Genomic DNA, 21,108 nt, shown 5'->3' with positions numbered 1-21,108 from the left:
ACCTGTACTCTACCTGCAGGTAATTTAGGCTTCAAAACCAATACCTGCATTTGCAGCATCCGTGGGAAACGGGTATCTGTACTCACGGATACGGGTACCTGCACGGGTTATCCACGGGTATTTTGAATAAAATATTAGGATACTGAGGTATATTGACAATATTAAGAGCTTATATAGGATATAGTATCCAGTAATATACTGATATGGATACCACAGGGCATAAGAAGACTGTAGTGACTGGAATATATGGAAGATAATGAAAATTGAGATCTTCAAGAGTCATACCTGTACTCTTGGCATCCGTGGGAAACGGATACCTGTATCCGCGGATGTCAAACCTGCGGATGTTTTCCTGCAGGTACCTGTGCAAACATCCGCGGGTGTTGACACTCGTGCGGAGCTTTAGGGGAGAGAGAGCGGGGTGTAGAATTTCTTGAAGACTCCTCAGAAGGAGCCCCTGACGAGAGGTCAGGGATCAAAGCGCGCGGAGAGCGCCACAGAGGATGGACCGGAGAGTCTGTTGTCGGGGGTCCAAGAGACCTGTTGCATGAGAGGAATCCACCGGGGCCTTCTACGCAATACGAGCAAAAGTGCCAGTCGAAAGTCGTGTTTCTGGGCGTTGAGGCCGATCAACGGCGATGCCAAACAAGGCACGCGCCAAGTGGTGCCAGGCGTTGAGGCACAGAAATCTTAACTTGGGTCACATATGTCACATCGATCAAATTGTCACATTTGTCACAGTGGGATCAATACAGGAATTCGACTCAAAAACTATCTAGGATTCCACGATTTCCGTGCCGAAACGACTGGTTGGAGGCTGCACCGTGAAAAGATATCGTAAAGATGATGGAATTTGAAGACTGGGGTACAAGATGAAATCTACTCTACTTATATACACTACTACTATGTGTTTACCATGCCTAATACGAGAGGCAATGACGTCATACTTTAGTCATGCCTTTACGTGCTGTTTGCCTCATATCCAACTCCACACTGTCAATCAACATCAGCATCGACATCTGATGATCCAATCACCATCTTATCGTCCATCTTATCTCCTCCTTGTCTTATCTTATCAACAAGGGCCAAAATACAAGGTTTAAAGGGCGAAGAAAAAGGGTTTTTGAACCCAGGGTTTGACAAGGACTGTCACAAACAACACCAATTCAGAGGATGCCAGTTGGCCAGTGAAGGTAAGCAAGAAGCACCATGAAAGGATATCCTAAAGATGATGGAATTCGAAGACTGGGATACAAGACGAAATCTACTCTACTTACTACCATGTGTTTACCATGCCTAATATGAGAGGCAATGACGTCATACTTTAGCCATGTGTTTATATGCTGTTTGCCTCATGTCCAACTCCATGCTGTCAATCAACATCAGCATCGACATCTGATGATCCAATCACCATCTTATTGTCTATCTTATCTCCTCCTTGTCTTATCTTATCAACCAGGGCCAAAATAAAAGGTTTACTTAAACGGCGAAGAAAAAGGTTTCTTGAACCCAGGGTTTGACAAGGACACTATTAGGGCATATTTGAAATATTTGATAGACCATCAATATCAGCCTTAATTGTGAATTTGCTATTATATATATTATTTCTTTTTATCTTATAATCTCTGGTCTGAGGTTGTCAGGACTTTGGTGTAGGTGGAGAACATACCTATATACTCTTATATCTGCTCCCTTATTTATTTAAAGTTACTAAAGCATCTTCTTTGTTTCCAGTTATTGTTTATTAGAGCATCATCAGGCACTTGATTTCCCATCAAAGTTTTCAGAAAACATAAAGCAATGTACTTGAAGTGTCTGACTATGCCTGTACTCATATATCTACTTGTCATAGACCTTTTGGCCTTATATCAGTATGATACTATTTATAGCCTATTGTCCCACCAAGACCCTCCCTTCTTATACAGATGGTAGTTGAGGCCTCTATAGGGTATACTATTGTAAGAGCGACCCCAGAGGCCCAAAAAGGGTCCTAGCAGGGGAGGATCCAAAGAGAAGAAACTCTAAGGGTTGCTAGGACACTAATTATATACTGGTCATCCATAACTGCCGATGTAGAGCATAGAAGGCCTAAGCTGTTAGGGGAACCCCTCCTTCAGCCTCCTTCAGACTGTCCGAGTGCATCCAAGGCACATCTGACCGGCGCCCCCCCTCGGATGCTCCAACCCACCCCGACTCTCATCCCCGGCCTCCTTCGCCCGCACAATCACCGATCTGTCAAGACCCTCCCAATGATCACTTTGGAACAGAGCCTGCGACGCTGCTCAGGCCTTCTGCGCTTTATGTCAGCAGTTACGGACAACCAGTATATAGTTGGCGCCCTAGCAGGCAGACCCTTAGAGTTTCTTCTCTTTGGATCCTCCCCTGCTAGGTCGGTCCCTCCGTATATTCCTTGTAGCTCTTATTCACACTTTGGTGTAAGGGCAACCCCGGAGGCCTGAGATCAAGGTCCTAGCAGGGGAGGATCCAAAGAGTGAATAGAAGTAAGCAAATACAAGTGAGGCTGACCTAGCAGGGGAGGATCCAAAGAGAAGAAACTCTAAGGGTCCGCCTGCTAGGTAGCGGAACTATATACTGCGCTCTTGACGCGCCAAGGTTGATCGTTGCTCCGTGCAGTATGCCTGCGCCATGTCGCAGGCCAGGTCCCAGGGGGATCGCCAGGCGGGGGCGGCGATGCGCCTGACGGAGGCGGTGATGCGATCGCCGGAGTCGGAGCCGGAGTCGGGCCGGAATCGGAATCGTCTCCGAGGGGCCGAAAGGGAGGTTCCCCTGACATCACCCCCCCCTTTGAATGCGGCGTCCCGACGCATAGACCGGAACGGAATCGAGTCGAAGGTCGCAGAGGCGATGTGCCGTGGTTTGCCAGGGTACTTACGGTAGAACTCCGCGATTTTCTCCGGGGCGAAGACGCGGTCGAAGCGGACCCACTGGTCGTGCGACGCGTCGTAGCCTTTCCATCTGACGAAGTAATTCAGCCGTTTATACCTCACCCTTGCGTCCAAGATTTCCTCTACTTCCCACTCCGGGACTCCGTCCTCGAGGTCCGGAGGGGGCTGGTCGTAGCCGGGGCGTCCGCCGAAGGGGTCGTCCTGGGCGAGCTCGAGCTTGACGACGGGGAAGACCGGGTGGAGCTTCGAGTAGCGCGGAGGGAGGTCGAGCTTATAGGCACCTTTGCTGATCTCCGCGACTATCTTGAACGGTCCGAGGCGGCGATGGGAGAACTTTTCCGAGGGGCGAGTCGTCCTGATGTCAGAGGCATCTAGCCAAACACGGTCGCCAACCTTAAACTCCGGAGACGGAGTGCGTCTCCGGTCGTAGTAGCGCTTGTACTCCTCTTTGGCCTTAGTGAGCGCGGCCTTGGCTTCAGCAACACCAGTGGCAATCCGGTCGCGGAACTCATTCACAGACTCCATAGCGGAACGGACTCCGGGTTCGAAGCCCATGCGCGGAAGCCGTCCCGTGTCCGTCATGAAGGGGACTTGCTGCGTGGAGGAGTGAACATGGTTGTTGTAAGCGAACTCCGCGGCCGGAATCAACTCATCCCAGTCGTCCTGCTGATAGTTGGTGAAGATCCGCAGGTATTGCTCCAACTCCTGGTTGACGCGCTCTGTCTGACCGTCCGTCTGTGGATGATACGCGGTGGACGTGGCTGGCTTGATGCCGATTAGACGCCAGAGTTCTCGGGTGAAGTCCGCGATGAACTGTGAGCCACGGTCGGAGACGTACTTCTCCGGAGTCCCGTGATGGCGCCAGACATTCCGGTAGTAGAGGCGGGCTGCCCCTACTGCGTCGACGGTGGTGTGACACTCGGAGAAGTGGGCTCGCTTCCCGAGGGTGTCCACGACGACCATGATCGCGTCGTACCCATGGGCCTTAGGGAGCTCGACGATGAAGTCGACGGAGACGGTATGCCAGCGCTCCGGGGGCGTTTCCGTCGGGTGTAGCTCTCCGTGGGGCAGTCTCCGGAGCGCCTTGGTGCGACAGCACAAGTCGCAGGTCGCGACGTACCGGCCAATATGGCGAGACATCTGAGGCCACCAGTAGTTCCGGGAGACCAACTCCAGGGTCTTGAAACGACCTGCGTGTCCGGCGACTCGGGTGTCATGGCAGAGCTCGATGATGCGTCTTCGGAGGTCCTTGTCCTTTGGTACAACAATCTTTCCCCGGAAATGGAGAAGACCGCCGGAGACGGCCCACTCGTCCAGACCGCGAAGAGCGGGGGCCTCGAGCTTGACCTTGGACCTTAAGAAGTTGCCGGGCCGCTAGTGCGACGGGGCTCCTCCAGGTCAGGCTCACCGGAGAGGGCATCACGAATGTCGCGGAGGAGTTCAGAGCCGGGACCGGAAACGGAAACGCCCTCGAGTGCGCGGACGTGGAAGAGTTCAGGCCGCAGAAGGACGACATCAGAGTTATCGGAATCGACTCCGTGGTCGGGTCTCCGAGAGAGGGCGTCAGGTCGGCCCATGTCACGGCCGGGCTTGTGGTGCAGCGTGAAGTCGAACCGGGAGAGGTAGAGGGACCAGCGGGCCTGTCTCCGGTTGAGGTGCTGCGTCTTCCTGAAGTACTCCAAATTCTTATGGTCAGTCCAAATCTCGACAGGGTGCGCAGCGCCCTCGAGGAAGTGTCTATACTCCTCGAGTGCGGATGATCGCGAGCATCTCCTTGTCGTGGATTTCGTAGTTGCGCTGGACATCATTTAAGCTTTTGGAATAGAATGCTACAGGGTGCCACTTCCCGTCCGGGGCGGATTGTGAAAGAACCGCCCCGTCGCCATAATCAGAGCTGTCCGCCTCGAGTCGGAAAGGCCGTGCGTCGTCCGGAATCGCCAGGACCGGTTCCGAGGTGACCGCGTCCTTGATTGCTTGGAACGCGGAGGCCTCCGCGTCCCCAAGTCCATTGCTGGTCCTTCTTGGTGAGCGCAAAGAGAGGACGCGAGGGCCGAGAAGTCCCGAATGAACCTGCGGTAGAAATTAGCGAACCCAAGGAACTGTTGAACATCCTTCTTGTTGTCCGGAGTCGGCCAAGCGGAGACGCCTGCGACCTTGACAGGGTCCATTTCGACGTGGTTGTGGGAGATGATGACTCCGAGGTATTCGATTGACGATTTTTCAAGTCGCACTTCTCCGCTCGGAGGTACAACTTATGCTCCCGGAGTCGGCGTAAGACCTCCTGGACGATCTGTCGGTGTTTCCGGAGGTCGGAATGGGCGATCAGGATGTCGTCCAGGTAGATCATGACGTCTCCGGAAAGGATGAGGTCCTGGAAAATGTCATTCATCATCGTTTGGAACGTCGCGGGAGAGTTTGTCAGGCCGAAATACATCACCAAGGGCTCGAACAGGCCTCGGTTAGTCCGGAAAGCTGCCTTCCACTCGTCACCTTCTTTGATCCGGACGTTGTTGAAGCCCCAACGAACATCGAGTTTGGTGAAGTAGCGAGCGCCTTTGAGCCGGTTGATGAGGTCGTTGATCAGCGGAAGGGGGTACCGGTTTTTGACGGTCATCGCGTTGAGGGCCCGATAGTCCTGGACAAAACGGAGTCCGCCATCCTTCTTTTTGACAAAGAAGACCGGAGACGCCATCGGAGACTTGGAGGGGCGAATCCGGCCCGTCGACAGCCCTTCCTCGATGAACGCGTCGAGCTCGCGTTGCTCAAGGGGCGAGATGGGGTACACCTTGCAGTTGGTCGGCTTAGCGTCGGGGACGAGTTCAATGGCGTGGTCCCAGGCTCTCCGCTCCGGTAGCGTGTCGAAGGACTCCTTGTTGAAGACGTCCTGGAACTCCTTAGCCCAGTCCGGGATCTCGGAGGGCGGAGGGGCGGAGTTCCTGGCGAAGGCTTCGGCCAGGCGTTGCGAGACAGTACTTCCAGCGCGTATCTCCTCCGAGGGGCGGAACGAGGTGTAGAAGATGCGGTCACCATCTTCAAGCTGACCATCGTCATCGTCATCGTCGGAGTCCGGCGTCAGATCAGGTAGGCCGGAGTCGTCACCGGAGACGGAATCGTCTCCGTCATCAGACCCAGAAAGGTCCATGGCGCAGACCGAGGGGAACGGGCCGGAGCGGAGTCGCTTCTGGAGCAGCCGGAGTCGCCGTAGCTCAGTCCGTTCAACGCGTTCCTCCTCGCGGCAAGTGGAGCAGCCGCGAGGGCACCGCGTCATCTTGACCTCCTTGGTTTCCCAATCGATCTCTGGGTTATGCTTCCGCAGCCAGGAGTACCCCAGGATGAGGTCTTGTTTACCAAGATGGGTGACGGCGAAGTTGAACACGCTCGGAATGGCCTTTGTAGCGTAAGACCAAGTCCGCGATCTGGTTGATGGAGCCAGCATCATTCGGAGTGCCATCGACGTTGAAGACCGGAATCGGTTGCGCCAGGGTGCGGACCGGAATGCCATTCCGAGCGGCGTGGTTCGTGTCGATGAAGTCGGAGGTGGCGCCACAGTCAACAAGCCCAGAAAGGGAGAGCTTCAACGCACTGGTGGTGGACTCTAGCTCCAACGGGAGGTGGAGGGAGTTCACTCCAGGGGAGGCAGCGACGGTGTACTGCTTGGGCAGTTTCTTTTCCCAGGCAGTGAGGCGGCGAAGGACGATGACCGGAGTCGCGGGCGGAGTCGGAGACGGAGTCGAAACGGGGCGGGGAGGGTATGTCTTTCGTTTCAAGCTCGTTGTAGGGCAAAGGAATTGATTCGTCATACAAACAAGCGAAACGATTTATGGACGCGAACGAGGGCACACCAGTCACTCGTCGCGGGGGACAAAATCCTCTCCGGCCATCGACTCCGCAGCTGTTTCCGGCAACGCGGCTGTGTCCGAGTAGCGGGCGATCAACTCCGCTAACATCTCGTCACCGAGTTGTTGGATCACCTCGTCGAGGATGTCCATTGAGCGGACGTCCGGGGGGGGGGCAATCCCGGCGAGATGGTTGGGTCGCCGCACCTGAAGCAGGCGCGACGAGGGGCACCCCGAGCCCTAGTGCGATCCAACTCCATGGGGACGGGAGCTGGAGGCACCGGAGGCGGGGGCGCGGGCCGGGGTGGCACGTCCGGGGCCACCGGGCGGAAAGGGGCCGGAGCCGGGATGCGGTTGACCGGAAACGGAGTCCGAATCAAACCGCCAGGCGTCTTGGGGGCGGCTGACTTGATCAGCTTGGCCCGGACCAGGGCCTCGTATTGACGGAAGGCCCGGGTGCGCCAGCTAAGGTAGTCCCGGAGGTCCGGGGGTCGTTCGAGGACGTGATTCCGTTGTTGATCAGGGGGTCAAGTCCGTGGCGGAACTTGGTCACCTTGACCAACGCGTCTTCGAATCCAGCGAGGTCCATCAGGTCCTCGAAGTCGTCGGTGTACTGGTAGACATCCTTTGTGCCCATGTGATAGGCGGAAGTCTCCAGCTTGGAGAGAGCATGATCTTGCTCATTCTCCTCGACGAACCGGAGTCGGAACTCGAAACGAACGAGCCCCAGGACGGAAACGGAAACGGGGCTTTGCTTCCGTGGCGCTCCGCCCATTGCTGAGCGGGTCCTTCTGCCATAAACGACATGGCATAGCGGACGGCCTTTTCCTCGCTCGCCTCTCCGTTGACCACAAAGGCCTCAGGGGCAAGGCGGGCGTAGGTGGACCGCATAGAGAAACGCGCGGCCGCGTTTCCGATCGCCGTTGAAGGTGAACGGAGGGTTTGGTCGCAAGACCAATTTTGAGGCGAGGTTGATGTCGCCAAAGAGGGCCTCGAATCGCCCTGGACCGGAGTCGGAGTCGGAATCGACGTCTCCGGGGGTGGTGTTGTTTGGGGTCCGCCAGCAGTATTAGCGGCGGCAGCGGCAGCGGAAGCCTGGGTGGTGAGAAGAGTAAGGGCCTCGGTTAGGCGGTCGATTTTCGCCTCGAGTGCATCCAGCCGAGTGTCAGCGTCAGGAGTAGCTCCGGAAGGCATGACAGGTGCGGGGGACGACAGGAGTGACAGAGGAGGAGGGGACAAGTGGTAGGGGCGGTGACGAGGGCGGAACGGACTCGTATTCCCGAGCCTGAGTCAGCGCCCGAACCTAGCAATCTTGTCCGGTTGATCCCGTAGAGAGTTTCTTCTGCTGTAAGGGCAACCCCGGAGGCCTGAGATCAAGGTCCTAGCAGGGGAGGATCCAAAGAGTGAATAGAAGTAAGCAAATACAAGTGAGGCTGACCTAGCAGGGGAGGATCCAAAGAGAAGAAACTCTAAGGGTCCGCCTGCTAGGTAGCGGAACTATATACTGCGCTCTTGACGCGCCAAGGTTGATCGTTGCTCCGTGCAGTATGCCTGCGCCATGTCGCAGGCCAGGTCCCAGGGGGATCGCCAGGCGGGGGCGGCGATGCGCCTGACGGAGGCGGTGATGCGATCGCCGGAGTCGGAGCCGGAGTCGGGCCGGAATCGGAATCGTCTCCGAGGGGCCGAAAGGGAGGTTCCCCTGACATTTGGATCCTCCCCTGCTAGGCTTTTGTTATCGTCTCCAGGGTTGCCCTTACATAAGCGGTGTCGTAGGCTCTGTCCCAAGGTAATCATTAGGAGAGTCTTGACGGATCAGTGATTGTATGGACAAAAGAGGCCATGGACAATAGTTGGGATAGGTCAGAGCATCTGAGGGGGCACCAGTCTGACATGCCTTGAAGGCGCTCAGATGGTCTGAGGGAGACAGCAGGGTTCCCCTGACAATCTCAAAGAATTTGCAAGGTAATATTTCTGAATCTTGGCTATAGCAGACACTTGGGAAAACCAACTTATTTAAGCTATTTGAGTACCAAAGAAGATATAGGAAAGACAGTATTTGCTAATTTTGATAAGTGTCAGTCCTTTGGGATCTGACAACTGTGGCTTTTAGATTTGTAATAAGATAAATATTTATATATATTTATAAGCCCTGATATCATGATAAGTATTTTGTTACTAAATACTGGCTGGGCAGGTGCTCCAAAGTTTGTCCAATCTGGCCTTAGTAAACTCTATTCATGCATGTCTGTCTGGGACGAGTACCTTCTGTAGAAGCTGTCAAGGCGGTGCAGAATTTTCTTCGAATCTCGATCGATTGTGACTCGTGTTACCTCATTTCCAAGGTCGGCTAGAGTGCTACCACAAGCTCAAGACGTAGCTTGGTCCTCCCAATCCTTCGTTTCCTTCACGAAAAACTATATCAACGAACGCATAATCTCTGCATTTGGACGGCGCAGCCATGGCGACTCCGAGCGGCAGCACCGATTCACTTGCTTCGGGGTCAAGTAGTAGCCATAATGCGAACCCGAGCTATGGTTATCCACACACCGCACTTGCTATGCATGCCCACCAACATTCACATTCACATACACTCCCTCTCCCTTCTCCCCGCCCAAGCTTAGGACTTTCAACCTCTGCTCCATCGGCGAGCAATTCCGGATTGGGGGTCGAGACCGATGAAGGCGGCGAACATACCGCCAGACCGGGCAATGCTCACCAGCATGCCGCTTTTCTCGGCAATCCGCATCACCACCAGAGCTTACCCCTCCCCGCAACTTTGGACAACATGCGCAATAGCCACACCCTCATCACGACCAATGGTCCTCTTACAACGGACCCCGAGGAGCAAACACCTCAGCACATCGATCCAGACGCATATGGAGGTACAGTCCGTACCTTGGCAGGGGCTCTTTCGAGGCCTTTAACCCCACAAGAGGCTGAAAGGCTTGAGACTCTTGACCGCCTTAAATTCTTTCTCGCTACAGCACCTAGTCGCTGGGATGTCGATGGCGAAATGGACGTCGGTGAGTCCTTCAATCATTTCCGTTTTTGCCGGACATGGTTGTGATTGCTTCGTTCTAATGGATACCTAACCAAGTTCGGTAGGTCCTCATCTGGGCCACCATCCAAGCGCCATAACTCCTACTTCTCATCCTGCCCTTAACCGCTTCCTCCTCCCATCTCAAGAGTACGTATCGTGCGTATTATGGAACGGGCTTTATCACATCACCGGTACCGACATCGTCCGCGCTCTAGTATTCCGCTTTGAAGAAAGTGGTTACATTCACCTGCTTAGTCAAGCGTGCTAACTAAGCAGCAGGCGTTTTCTCGACCAGTACGCAACATGAAAAAGTTCGAGGAAGGCGTTTTTTCGGACTTGAGGAATTTGAAGCCAGGGACTGATGCTTGTTTGGAAGAGCCTAAAGTTCGTTCTGCTTTACCTTGCCATCGTGTTTATCCCCGGCGTATCTTGGAAGTTTCCCTGTTTGCCCCTTTTCTCAAGGGCCGATAGTGCAACAATATCATCTTGGATGCTAACGTTTTTCTCAGTCGCCGTTTCTCGATCTTCTATTCAAATACCAATGCATACGCACGCAGAAGAAGCAGAAAGTATTCTACTGGTACGCTCATTGTGATTCTTTGTCATTATTAAGGCAAACCCATTTTCAGGTTCTCAGTGCCGCACGATCGACTGTTCCTTGATGCATTGGAACGCGATTTGAAACGCGAGAAAATGGGATTGGAACCCACCACTCAGGTAGGCTCGTAAGTTGCCATCATCCAGATCCTCACATTATCCACAGATCACAGGGGAACCAGCGCTGTCCTTCACTTACGATAATAAAAAGTCGCTATACGAGCAGTTCGTCCTCAATCGTGGGCGCGATGAGGATCCGTCGCCCGCAGGGTCGCGTAACCCCTCTGTCGGCTCACGCGACGACGACGGCGTAAATGCAAGCTCCACGCCGTTCTTCGCCATGTTTTCATTATTCGAAGGCAGTCCAACATATAAACAACGACGGAAAAATAAAACGAAGCCATCAAATCTTGGTCCCGCCTTCGCGATGGACGAAGAGGAAAGGCGAGGGAGATCTGTGGGGAGATATGTTCCTGGAACGTCAAACGACCCAATGGCCGGTGTGGCTGGATTAAGTGCTGCAGATATGTTTATGATGCAAGCGAGGGGTGAATTGCGATCAGGCCGAGTCTACCCTAATCGTCATGCTGAGCAGCTACAACATCCCAACATACTGGCTGCTATCCAACAAAGCCACGAGGATACCATGCGCGAGGCATATGCTGCGAATCAACAAGTCGTAGCTCAGCAAGCCGCTCAGGCCCAAACACAGTCAACCTCGACAACTTATGCTCCAGCGTCATTCCCCGCATCCTCCTACAATCCTACCGAACTGAAAACCAAAGCATTCATATGTCCCTTGTTTTCTTGCGGTCGACTCTTCAAGCGCATGGAACACCTCAGGAGACATCTTCGCACCCACACGATGGAGCGACCGTTTGCGTGTCCGCGATGCAACAAGCGGTTCTCAAGAAGCGACAACTTGAATCAACATGTTCGAACCCATGTTCGTGCGGAAGGGACTGCAGGGAGTGGCGAGGCCTGGGCCAGTGGCGGTACCAGTGAGGATGAAAGTGGGGGAGAAGAAATCGATGAATTAGCTGGTGATGATGATCAGACCAGCGGCATTGGCATGAATCTTGAGATGTATGGTGGCTCTGCTGGGATCGGGATGGGTATGGGTATGGCTGGCGGTGTTGGTGGCATTGGAGCGGGGGCTAGGCAATTGAACGCCTACGATGTTCAAATGTGCGAGGTCGAGGTTCCCGGCGATGTCAGGGAAGTTGTCGGCGACGAGGAAGGTCTAATGATGCCCCAGCCAACGGCGTTTTACCCAGGTTCCGCACCAGCGACAAGTGCTTCTTTCGGTTCCAGAAGCACGAATGATCATCCTCAATGGGCAACCCTCCGATCATCCCAATCTGGTAGCCCTGCCTATAGCACTATGAGTGTTCCTTCCCCACCTCCGCCAGCCACCCAGTTCGCCCGCCATTCTTCTGGGTCATCCAGCGGCTCTTTGTACGATATGACATCAGTCTCTGCGCCTTCACACAAACAAGCATTTGATCACAGCTCGTTATACCCTCCTGGAATGATAGTCGAGTCCAGTGGAGGAGGTGCCGTCCGAAGACATAGAAGCATGACTCCTTCCCTCGCTCGCAACGGCGATCCTATACGTCGGCCGCTCACATCCAACAGCGGTGAATTTCCTGGGGTTGTTGGTGCTTCACCGTCCCGCGGATATCATCCATACGCCTACCCGGGTTCTGCATCAGGCTCACGTGCAGGCAGCACCCACTCAAGCCCATCGTTCAACAACCATCTGCCCCTGGCACCAGATTACGGTTTGCGGCGGTCTGATTCACGCAACTCAAATTTGAGTGGTAGTGGCAACAGCGGGAGTGGATTGGGTGATCAGATGCGGCAAATGATGACACTCGATGGAGATGGGCAACAAGGAGGGCAATACGCAATGTATAGGTCGGAATCACCAGCAGCATTCACCGGAACTGGTTCTCCACAACCATTCACGACTTCGCCTGGCATGTATGCTACAGACTTGCCACCTCAACAACAACATCCTCATGCCCAAACCGTTCCGGCCCAGTTTGAAAAGTTATATGTCATGGAGCAGGCTTATGCACCATCAACGGCTTCAGATTATTACCAACACCCACAACATGTCAACACAGTCTGACTTCCCATCAGACATAGCTTTCGATTTTCTTTATTGCTAATTCACCCTCAGGGTTTAATCGCAGTCATGTACGTTCTTACCTGCTTTCGTCCTCTTCTGTATCGCCAACCCATCTAACTTATTTTCCCTCTCACGTATCTATCGAGCATATTTATTCCTTGTCTATAGTACTTTCACTATCTCTACACTATCTAGTTAATGAAACAGTAACACATTGATCACGAGCTAGGAGATGTAAGGAGTGTGCAGATTTTATACTATATAAAACGAAATACGTTGACAGTAAATGCGAGTTCAAATTATTATGCCTTTTTAGCCTCCAGCTTGGCTGCAAGTGTATCCATCAGCTTGTTGTGCGATTCCGTGAGCTCTTTGGTCACGATACCCGACAGAAGGAAGTTGGTCTGCAAAAAGGTTAGAAACCCGCAGTTGTAGCTGATCAGGTGCGTACGGTCAAGGTATCAGTTTCCGTTAAATCGGTACCACCATTCTTGTTTGCTACAGCCCTCCACTCGTTGTGAAGCGAGACACCGGCTTGGGCGCTGTTGTCTGTGTCCATGCCATTTTCCACCGTCTTGAATGTAGCAACATAGGTCGTGGGAATGCTGAGACCCAAAAATAGTGGTAGTTTATCCGTGATAGTGAACTTGTTTGGGTTAGCTGGGTCTTGGACAGAGGAGGTGACCAGTGGGTTGAGGTTGATCATGGTCGGAAAGTCATGCAAGGTTGCAATGACGGTCTCTACGGGTGCATTGATATGCTTCGTAGAGGAGATTACGGAGGTTTTGTCAAATATGCCCCGGTCGACAAGAACTAAGTTTCGAGTTCAGAAAAACGGGTTATGAGAAGAAAAATACGCAATACGCACTTGGGCGAGCGGATACCGACGCAATCAAGATGGCAAGCGTAAATTGGAAACGCATGATGGGGAACTTCAAGTTGGTCGAGCAGGAAGAACAGAAAAATAGAGAAGAAAAGGGAGAAAGACGCAGTCTTGTGAAGGTAGTGAAGATGGGAGATGCATCCTTCAGAACTTGCTTTTTATGAGCACTGGCAGTCATGTGGGATCTGCAAGCGAATTTCACATCACACGATCACTGACAACGGTCGATAAGGGATTGGGCTAGATTGTACTTACTGAGAAGGGAATGAGTTTCTGTGCGATGTTTTTATGTAGTTCGCCTGTGTCTTATACGCTACCAAGTCTGATGAAAGACTCAAGCTAAATATATTCCAATTGACTTATTACCATCCAACAAGTAACGCGATTAAACCATCTTGGCCATGCTTTGAAACCTGTCTGCCGTCTCTCTGGCCTGAAGTAAGAGTATTGTCTTAGGCGAGCGACGCCCATTCCACCAATCCCTCGGCAACTTCTCCTCTTTGAACCACGACTCCAACTTATCCACCTCAATCAATCCAGTTTGTGGATTACGCATAACCAACCACGCCAAAGCGACCTCTCCTGCTGCGACTTGTGCGTGAAACCCGTCGAGTTTGTGGCCAAGTGTTCGAATACGTGAGGCATGAATCTTGGCCAGCGAATGGAGGGAAAGGCCGCCTTCGACTTCAGCCACTTGCAGCACATTCCATAACAATTTCGCATCCGGCGCGTCTCTCGAGATCGGAGAACTGTGAACAAGCGAAGCGCCATGAGCCAAACTCATGACACCTTCTTTTGCGAGGTTTCCAAGATCAAGGGTCCACGAAACGGGCCACTGCCAACCAACCTTCCCGTCGTATGGCCGAGACACCTTGAAGTCGGCGCAAGTTATGAACCCCACCATCGTGAGCAAAAGTGAAAGCGGAATGCTGAGATTATAGACGGTCTTGACTGCCAGGAAGAGCTGTATGAACGCGACACTTTTGCCGTTGCGCGCTCTGTCGTAAAGTGAGCACCGGTTAACTCTCCATTCCAGTACACCACACACACATGTAGCCATGGTTCGCAAGCGTGTTCAATCCAGGGCAGGGCGAGCGTTCATCGTTGACACAAGGGGGATAAAACGAGTAGGAGGACATGTTGTGCAATAAAGTCAGGGCATTGAATGACGTCAGCTCAAGCACTTTTGACGGATCGCTCGTCATGATCACCGATCATCATCATGGAAAATGTCAATCGCTCGCTCTGGAAATCTACAGCCTGAGTAATTACAGTAGTGTTGCCCTCGCAGAAGATTCACGTGCGTACAGAGACCGCGTGTTTCCTTGTAGGGACCTTCAGCAGGGAATATATTTTCTTTCTTTTCAGGGTCGTTATATTCCAGTGGAATAAAAACAGATAAATTTTTGGTTTCCTCTGCAGTGATCCACCGAATCACAATGTATGACTACTATAGGGAGGGGCAACACTTCCATGTCCGCCTTCGCCGCTCTCTTGAGAAGGATCATGGTCATACCATTGGCTCGAATCAGGACTCATGGGCCGAAAGTCTAAAATATAAAATAGGTCAGCCCGAAGTTAAACCTGACTAGAACAGAGTATGGAGTAGCTCACTAGTGCTAGTCACTTGCAATCCCGAATCCATATCACTCGAAAGAGATACACTTCCCGGAGGACGGGGGAGCGGCCGCGGGGATCGTAAAGAATTCAGAGGCTTGATCTGCGGGTGACCTCGTTTTTCAATGGGGGGGTAGGACGCCGGTGGACCTGACGCCACACCAGAATTGGAACGGGATTCCATCTGGGGCTGTGGATGTTCTGCCTCTCGAAAATCGTCATGGTATGACTTCAACTTGCGACGCGTGAGGAAGTAGTAGATAAATGAAATAGGGCCGAGAATTACAAGACCGCCTGTGGTCGCGCAACCCGCAATGAGGCCTACGTTAATCCGTTTACGGTGAACAGATGCTATTGAGGACGCTGTTGCGTCAGTTCCCGTGGTCGACGAGGAGGGATTGATAGGCCTGAAGGAGGCAGAGGATGCGAAAGAGCTCAGAGGTAGAGAAGATAGCATAGGAGGAGCGGTGGCGATTGCGCCTTGGCCAGAAGGAAGAAAGGTAGGTGTCGGCTATCACTGGTAAAACAGAGCTAAAGGCTGAGTTAAATTTGACGTACCTTGGGTGTGCTGGTCACTGCCTTTGCCACGGAAACGAATTGTTCGTACATAGCGATAGAAGGCGGGTTGATGACCCTAGGTTCAACAAAAAAGTATCATACTTCATGGGAACCTTCAAGTAACACGTATACTTACCCAACCATCCCGGATTCACAATGCGAGGTAGGTACGCTGGCCGCACAGAAAAACCAAATCGCTGTAGACAGGTTGGATGAGTGTCTTTTATCACACATATGGAGGATACGTACGTTGAGAAATGTTAGTGATCGTTATGCTCCATGTTGGGGTGGGTTCAATGAAAGTTGGGCCTCGGCCCTGGAAGCCACTATCAAAGCCACCAGGAAGTCGGATACAAGGGGAATCAAATGAGCTTTGCGTGACCGAGTGGAAGTCCCCACCAAATATGAAGTAGATAATATCACCGAGGCTTGCAGAGATGGTTGGAGGATTAAAGAAGCTTCCTTCAACACCGACTGTGACCTGGAACGGGCTTAGCTTCAGAAAGGAAACAATACATTTACCTACTGTATGAGTTACAGAGCCACATATCCTCATGAATGAAGCAAAGAGAACAACCAGTTTAGCGAGCATAATGAACTTGAAGATGTGGGGAGCGAGAGAAGACGTCCGAAAGGCACCGTGACGAGACAGAGGCATTATCATGATTGAGCTGTTCATATTTGCCATTTGGTAACCGTAAGACACGCAGTGGATAGATAAGCGTGTCAAAATCATACCATGCCAGCCTGAGGGCTAATTTCAGGAATGATGGAACTCAGGGTCAAGAAACAGATTTAGAGGACAAGAACGAAGTCGTAATCTGAAGGGTAAACTGGATCATCGGTTTACGGTTGACAAAATCATGGCGTTCGTAGGTGTTGCTGTGCTGGTCGGAACTCGAAACACTGAACATTGGCTGGTTAGTGCCACTCATGGTTGACAGAAAGAGCGGGCTCTGAGCATTCGATGTGGGATTTTGTTTGACGAGCTCGGGAAGATGCCGGGAGTGACGAGAAGGGACCATGACTGGCGTGACTGGCAGGGCGGCATCTTGCGGTATGATGGTGCAATAATCAATTTGTTTACATTTTCGCAATGATATTTAGAACTTGTAGGATCAGAAAAAGCGCTAATTTATATGAGTGCCCTCAGTGATTCTGCTGTTGGTGATGTGCAAGGCAAAGCATCCACTCAACGTTACCAGGTCTCAAGGACAGAAGGTAACAGTGTAGGTGGCGGCTTTGGATGCGGGGCAAGTGAAGAGAGCGTTCTTGTCGTCGTAGGCGTATGCATAAGCGGTGGGGCAGTTGTTGTCTGCATAAACACTAGTAAACTGTGGTCGTGCTGTCGTAACTGAAGTAACGCACGGAAGTAGTCGTAGTGGCTAACGCCGGAGCTTGGGCAAGTGGCAGGGGTGTTGTCTGTTTATGCGGTGAGCTTAGACTGAGCAGTGAAAGGGGGATGAACATACGACTGCCGCTGCAGCAATTGGGCGAGTCGCCAGCACGGCCGTTCTGTGCATCAACAAGACAAGCAGACTTGCACCCAACAGGGAAACCTGCACTTATGGTCACAATCACTGTATGTACGTGCAGTGATACCACAAACCAGTGGAATCAAAGGGGCCCTGTTCACAAGGTGAGCAACAACGAGCGTGGGAGAAGTCAGAAAGCGGACCTTCAACTCGGATGGACAATTAGGGCCAAGGTCGACACCGCAAGAGCCAACGGGGCAGCCGGCGGTATTGTCAATACGCATGGGCAGATTGTAACCGTCCACGAGCGAGACTGCCAAACCGTCAACCGCATGCGATAACGATAAATGATATCAGCACACCGTCGTAGTAATCAACACCACCAGCGTTGAGGTTGAACTCGGCAAGACTAGCGGGAGGAACGCCGGTGCCGGTGTTGGGGTCGCAAAGCTATAGAGCCATCATGAGTTTATACCAAGGCATCCGATAAAAACGACGTACAAGACCACCGTTGCAGCCACCATCGAGGCAAGAGTTGGGTCCAGGGTTGGAGGAGAAGTTACAGTTGCGACGACCCTGATACCGATTAGCGAATTCTGCGGTTGGCGGCACAAAAGTCAGAAAGCACCCAGATACGACCATTCCTGTGATCAATGTGTCAGCAGCATACAAGCCGAGATTTCAACGAACTACCATTGATCGGGGACCGAGAAGGTGACCTTGGTGAACGATCCGGCGGACCATCCCGTGGGTTGAGAGGGACGGCCTCCGGCCGACGTGAAAAGCGCTGGCCTGAGTGGGACAATCAGAAATTGTGCGCAAACAAGGATGAGCTGACGACCAACCAGATAGTGAATGGACAAGCGTTGTAGACAGTGATGGTGCGCGCAGATGCGGCCGCAACAAGACTGAGGGAAGTGAAAATAGCCTTCATCATGGGGTAGGGGGTGAACTCGAGATTCCGCCTTGCCTTTCAGCACTCATTACCGACCCTTATAACGGACGCACTCGAAAGTCTCATGATGCTTTGAGCATATGCAAAACCTCGGCCGCTTAGGTCACGATCTCTTTCGTGTTGTTCCAGAGCGTGGTCGTTTTGATACTGGGAGCCTTCGATATTCGGTGGTGAACTGGTAGCCAGGCTCGGCGTTCAATTCCTGAAATAGCTGGCTGCTGCCCATACGGCAGGAAGTCATCTCAACAGCCCCGTGCAAAGGGATTGAATGGGTTGAGCGAGGGTCATCAATTGCTGTATCCTAGAGGTCGAAGGCCGTTGCTGCATCGTTGTTCGAAGAACAAGGTCGAAGCATGTGTGACCTTGATGTTACATCGTCGTTGTTAGCCTCACCCAAATCGGGTGGGTCGATGATTTGCGTTCCACTGCGTCAGCTATAGCATCGCCCGAGGGCAAAAAATGGTTACGGTCCGCTCTCTGGGACCCCAAGATGATCAACGTGAAACCTTCCTACATTATTCAAAACTCCAAACCAGCCATTGTTGTTTGTTTTGAGGTTGGGTGAGTTATCACCTCCACATGTCTCAAAGAAGCGGCATTGGAGGAAGTTGATTGAATGGGATCGGAACTAGTAATCTCAGATAACCAAATTTGTGAACGTCATTGATGCACCTGCAGAGAGGAATTCATGATCAGCGTATTTTTCCGAGGGCCGCAACAACAATGTCACCTCGATGTACCGAGGTGACCTCGATGCGACGACGGTCTATTTGTTCGTTTGAATATTCACTCCAGAGAACTTGATCACCAACAGGAGACAATGATTTATGTAGGGCATCGCCAGTCCAAGGACATGCCAACACAGGTAATTGGCCGTAAAGGGACCGTTTGATACATCGTGGTATAAATCCACAGATGGTCAAGTCAAGTCCGACTCCTAACACTCGTAAGTCATGCTCCGCTGACCATGATCTTAAGTTATCTTTCGGCGGAATCCTCGCATGATTCAGATGCCAACAGAGGAGACATAGAGTTGGATCTGAACGAGTGGTTGATGAACGGCGAAGATATCCGCAGCATCAGCGACGAGATACAACACATACACGGTCCTCAGCTTTGGATAGTATTCTGAGATACAGCAAGTGACTCGGACGCTCCGGGGCAAATATGTAGAACAAATTCCACGCTAGTGAAGGTGTTGAACCGAGAGGTTGCGTGTGGAGCACTAGTATCGGAGGAAGCTGATCGAAGAGACTAACACTACCAGCATACAAGAGGGCTTTCCAGCCTGAAGCCCGGCGCAACAAGACTCGAGTTCCGATATCATGTTTGCTTAGACTGTTCGTCCCGATTTACAGACGAGCCACTGGATGCGATTCTAGGAGGTGACAGAAAAATTGTGGTTTGAGGATTGAACAGTGTCTCTTCGAGACCCAAGTTCAGTCAGACCTGAATCTGCAGCAGAGAATAGAATGTGACATCCAGCGCGTCACAACGCAACAGGATCATCCGAGCTATATTTTCTCTTTTCCCGCCTGCCATCCAGAGAACTCGACGTGATTCTAATGGCTGCCTCCGCAGACAGAAAACGTATGGTCGCTACACGGCCATATACCCTTCTTACGTAAATCGGAGCCAGCTTTACCATTCATTGCCAACTTCGCTGCTGGCGCCATCGCAGGCATTTCCGAAATTTTAACATTTTATCCTCTCGGTACGTTGTTTCCTTAGGACAAAGTCTTTTCTCACTGCTCCATAGATGTTGTGCGTAGTTACAGCGTGCTCCATGCAACACACCCATGACCAACCGCTAGGTGAAAACGAGGATGCAGTTGGAGACGGGTACAACCAGTCAAGGTCTTGTTGGGAGCTTTCGTACCATTATACGAGAAGAGGGGTATGACTCTATACGACCTCATCCCACCGCCTTATTTCTCCCTCTAGTTTTGGTCGCTTGTATCGAGGTACGTCTATCCAAGAGTCCTCCTCCTCATGTGCCAACTATGAACTGGTAGGGCTCGTTCCACCGCTTCTTTTAGAGGCCCCGAAGCGGGCTGTAAAATTGTGCGCCAACTCAAGACGCGAGTCAGATCTTACACAAGCATTATAGCGCCGCCAACGATTTCTGGGGGAATACCTATCTCGCATACTCCGGCGAATCCAAGATGACGCCTAATCTCTCAATTCTCACTGGCTGCAGTGCTGGTGCAACAGTCTGTACTTCTCCCAACTCACGCCCATCCATTTTCACACGTCTCCAGGAAAGTTTTGTCGTTGTCCCGTTCGAACTTGTGAAAATCAAACTACAAGACAAAACGAGCACCTTTGCCGGACCTATGGCAGTAGTGCGACATATAATTGCAACGGATGGACTGTTAGGTCTCTACGCTGGAATGGAAAGCACCTTTTGGCGGTATGTGCACCTGCATGTTCCAATTCAAAGTGAACATTTTTACACATAGGCATGTCTGGTGGAATGGTGGATATTTTGGCTGCATATACCAAGTCCGAGCTACGCTTCCCAAGCCTGAGGTATCTGGTTCTTCATTGAAGTTTGAATCATGAACATGGCATAGACCCCTCAAGGCACTCTCTTCAACAACTTTGTTTCTGGCGCGATTGGCGGTTTTGCGGGCACTGTAGTGAACACTCCGTTTGTTATTTTCATGCTATTTTATCATCCGCTTACTCAAACCTTCCAATTTCAGCTTCGATGTCGTTAAATCCCGCATCCAAGGCGCTGCAAAGGCGCCTGGCGTCAAACCCAAATACAATTGGACTTACCCCGCCCTAGTCACAATTTTCCGTGAAGAGGGTGCCAGTGCGCTGTACAAGGGATTCGTACCCAAAGTCCTTCGATTAGCGCCTGGAGGTGGCGTCTTACTCTTGGTGGTAGAAGGGGTTTTAGGCATGTTCAGAACAAGTAAGCGAAGACCCTTATTTGAAGGAAATCGACTGACTTCTCAGTGCTTGGTCCACCCTATGTGTAACGCGTTTTCATCTTTGAGCACACGTGATGCGAGCCTCGAGATGACCCGATGCTAATATAAAAATGTCTGGCCCATCCTTTCCTTGAGTAAAACAGTTGCTTGCAAAGTTGAGAT

The 21,108-nt window shown here is 52.0% G+C and overlaps 6 protein-coding genes across 6 annotated transcripts; 2 read left to right on the top strand and 4 right to left on the bottom strand.

The window, feature by feature from the left end:
• Nucleotides 1-9,200: 9,200 nt before the first annotated feature.
• Nucleotides 9,201-12,516, top strand: MIND_00940600 (uncharacterized protein; the record flags this gene model as incomplete). Its single annotated transcript, XM_037366024.1, has 6 exons — nucleotides 9,201-9,765; nucleotides 9,848-9,984; nucleotides 10,038-10,166; nucleotides 10,292-10,362; nucleotides 10,412-10,499; nucleotides 10,546-12,516. 6 exons carry the CDS (start codon nucleotides 9,201-9,203, stop codon nucleotides 12,514-12,516), a joined length of 2,961 nt encoding a protein of 986 aa, XP_037217436.1.
• A 302-nt stretch (nucleotides 12,517-12,818) lies between these two features.
• Nucleotides 12,819-13,595, bottom strand: MIND_00940500 (uncharacterized protein; the record flags this gene model as incomplete). The annotated part of the gene is made up of 3 exons (XM_037366023.1): nucleotides 13,385-13,595; nucleotides 12,968-13,329; nucleotides 12,819-12,920 (listed from the first exon to the last, which is right to left on the bottom strand). The coding sequence occupies exons 1-3, from the start codon at nucleotides 13,575-13,577 to the stop codon at nucleotides 12,819-12,821; spliced, it is 657 nt and encodes a 218-aa protein (XP_037217435.1). The 5' UTR covers nucleotides 13,578-13,595.
• Nucleotides 13,596-13,784: 189 nt separating this feature from the next.
• MIND_00940400 (HEME-HALOPEROXIDASE domain-containing protein) lies at nucleotides 13,785-14,538 on the bottom strand (the record flags this gene model as incomplete). Its single annotated transcript, XM_037366022.1, has 2 exons — nucleotides 13,785-14,397; nucleotides 14,450-14,538. The coding sequence occupies 2 exons, from the start codon at nucleotides 14,536-14,538 to the stop codon at nucleotides 13,785-13,787; spliced, it is 702 nt and encodes a 233-aa protein (XP_037217434.1).
• A 449-nt stretch (nucleotides 14,539-14,987) lies between these two features.
• MIND_00940300 (uncharacterized protein) lies at nucleotides 14,988-16,238 on the bottom strand (the record flags this gene model as incomplete). The annotated part of the gene is made up of 5 exons (XM_037366021.1): nucleotides 14,988-15,527; nucleotides 15,575-15,650; nucleotides 15,711-15,771; nucleotides 15,824-16,055; nucleotides 16,101-16,238. 5 exons carry the CDS (start codon nucleotides 16,236-16,238, stop codon nucleotides 14,988-14,990), a joined length of 1,047 nt encoding a protein of 348 aa, XP_037217433.1.
• Nucleotides 16,239-16,782: 544 nt separating this feature from the next.
• MIND_00940200 (uncharacterized protein) lies at nucleotides 16,783-17,986 on the bottom strand (the record flags this gene model as incomplete). Its single annotated transcript, XM_037366020.1, has 10 exons — nucleotides 16,783-16,889; nucleotides 16,943-16,996; nucleotides 17,047-17,133; nucleotides 17,184-17,202; nucleotides 17,253-17,362; nucleotides 17,412-17,499; nucleotides 17,551-17,625; nucleotides 17,678-17,693; nucleotides 17,743-17,841; nucleotides 17,895-17,986. 10 exons carry the CDS (start codon nucleotides 17,984-17,986, stop codon nucleotides 16,783-16,785), a joined length of 747 nt encoding a protein of 248 aa, XP_037217432.1.
• A 1,523-nt stretch (nucleotides 17,987-19,509) lies between these two features.
• On the top strand, nucleotides 19,510-20,994 carry MIND_00940100 (ODC2-mitochondrial 2-oxodicarboxylate carrier; the record flags this gene model as incomplete). Its single annotated transcript, XM_037366019.1, has 12 exons — nucleotides 19,510-19,594; nucleotides 19,644-19,718; nucleotides 19,764-19,783; nucleotides 19,819-19,901; nucleotides 19,949-19,968; nucleotides 20,020-20,068; nucleotides 20,115-20,217; nucleotides 20,266-20,417; nucleotides 20,467-20,536; nucleotides 20,581-20,657; nucleotides 20,713-20,927; nucleotides 20,972-20,994. Exons 1-12 carry the CDS (start codon nucleotides 19,570-19,572, stop codon nucleotides 20,992-20,994), a joined length of 912 nt encoding a protein of 303 aa, XP_037217431.1. The 5' UTR covers nucleotides 19,510-19,569.
• Between the last annotated feature and the right edge of the window lie 114 nt (nucleotides 20,995-21,108).

Source organism: Mycena indigotica (assembly GCF_014461135.1).
Source record: "Mycena indigotica strain 171206Taipei chromosome Unknown Mind.scaff0008, whole genome shotgun sequence".
In the NCBI taxonomy this organism is placed as follows: Eukaryota; Fungi; Basidiomycota; class Agaricomycetes; order Agaricales; family Mycenaceae; genus Mycena; species Mycena indigotica.
Note: the sequence above shows the minus strand (reverse complement) of the source record. Positions and strands in the feature narration are given on the sequence as shown.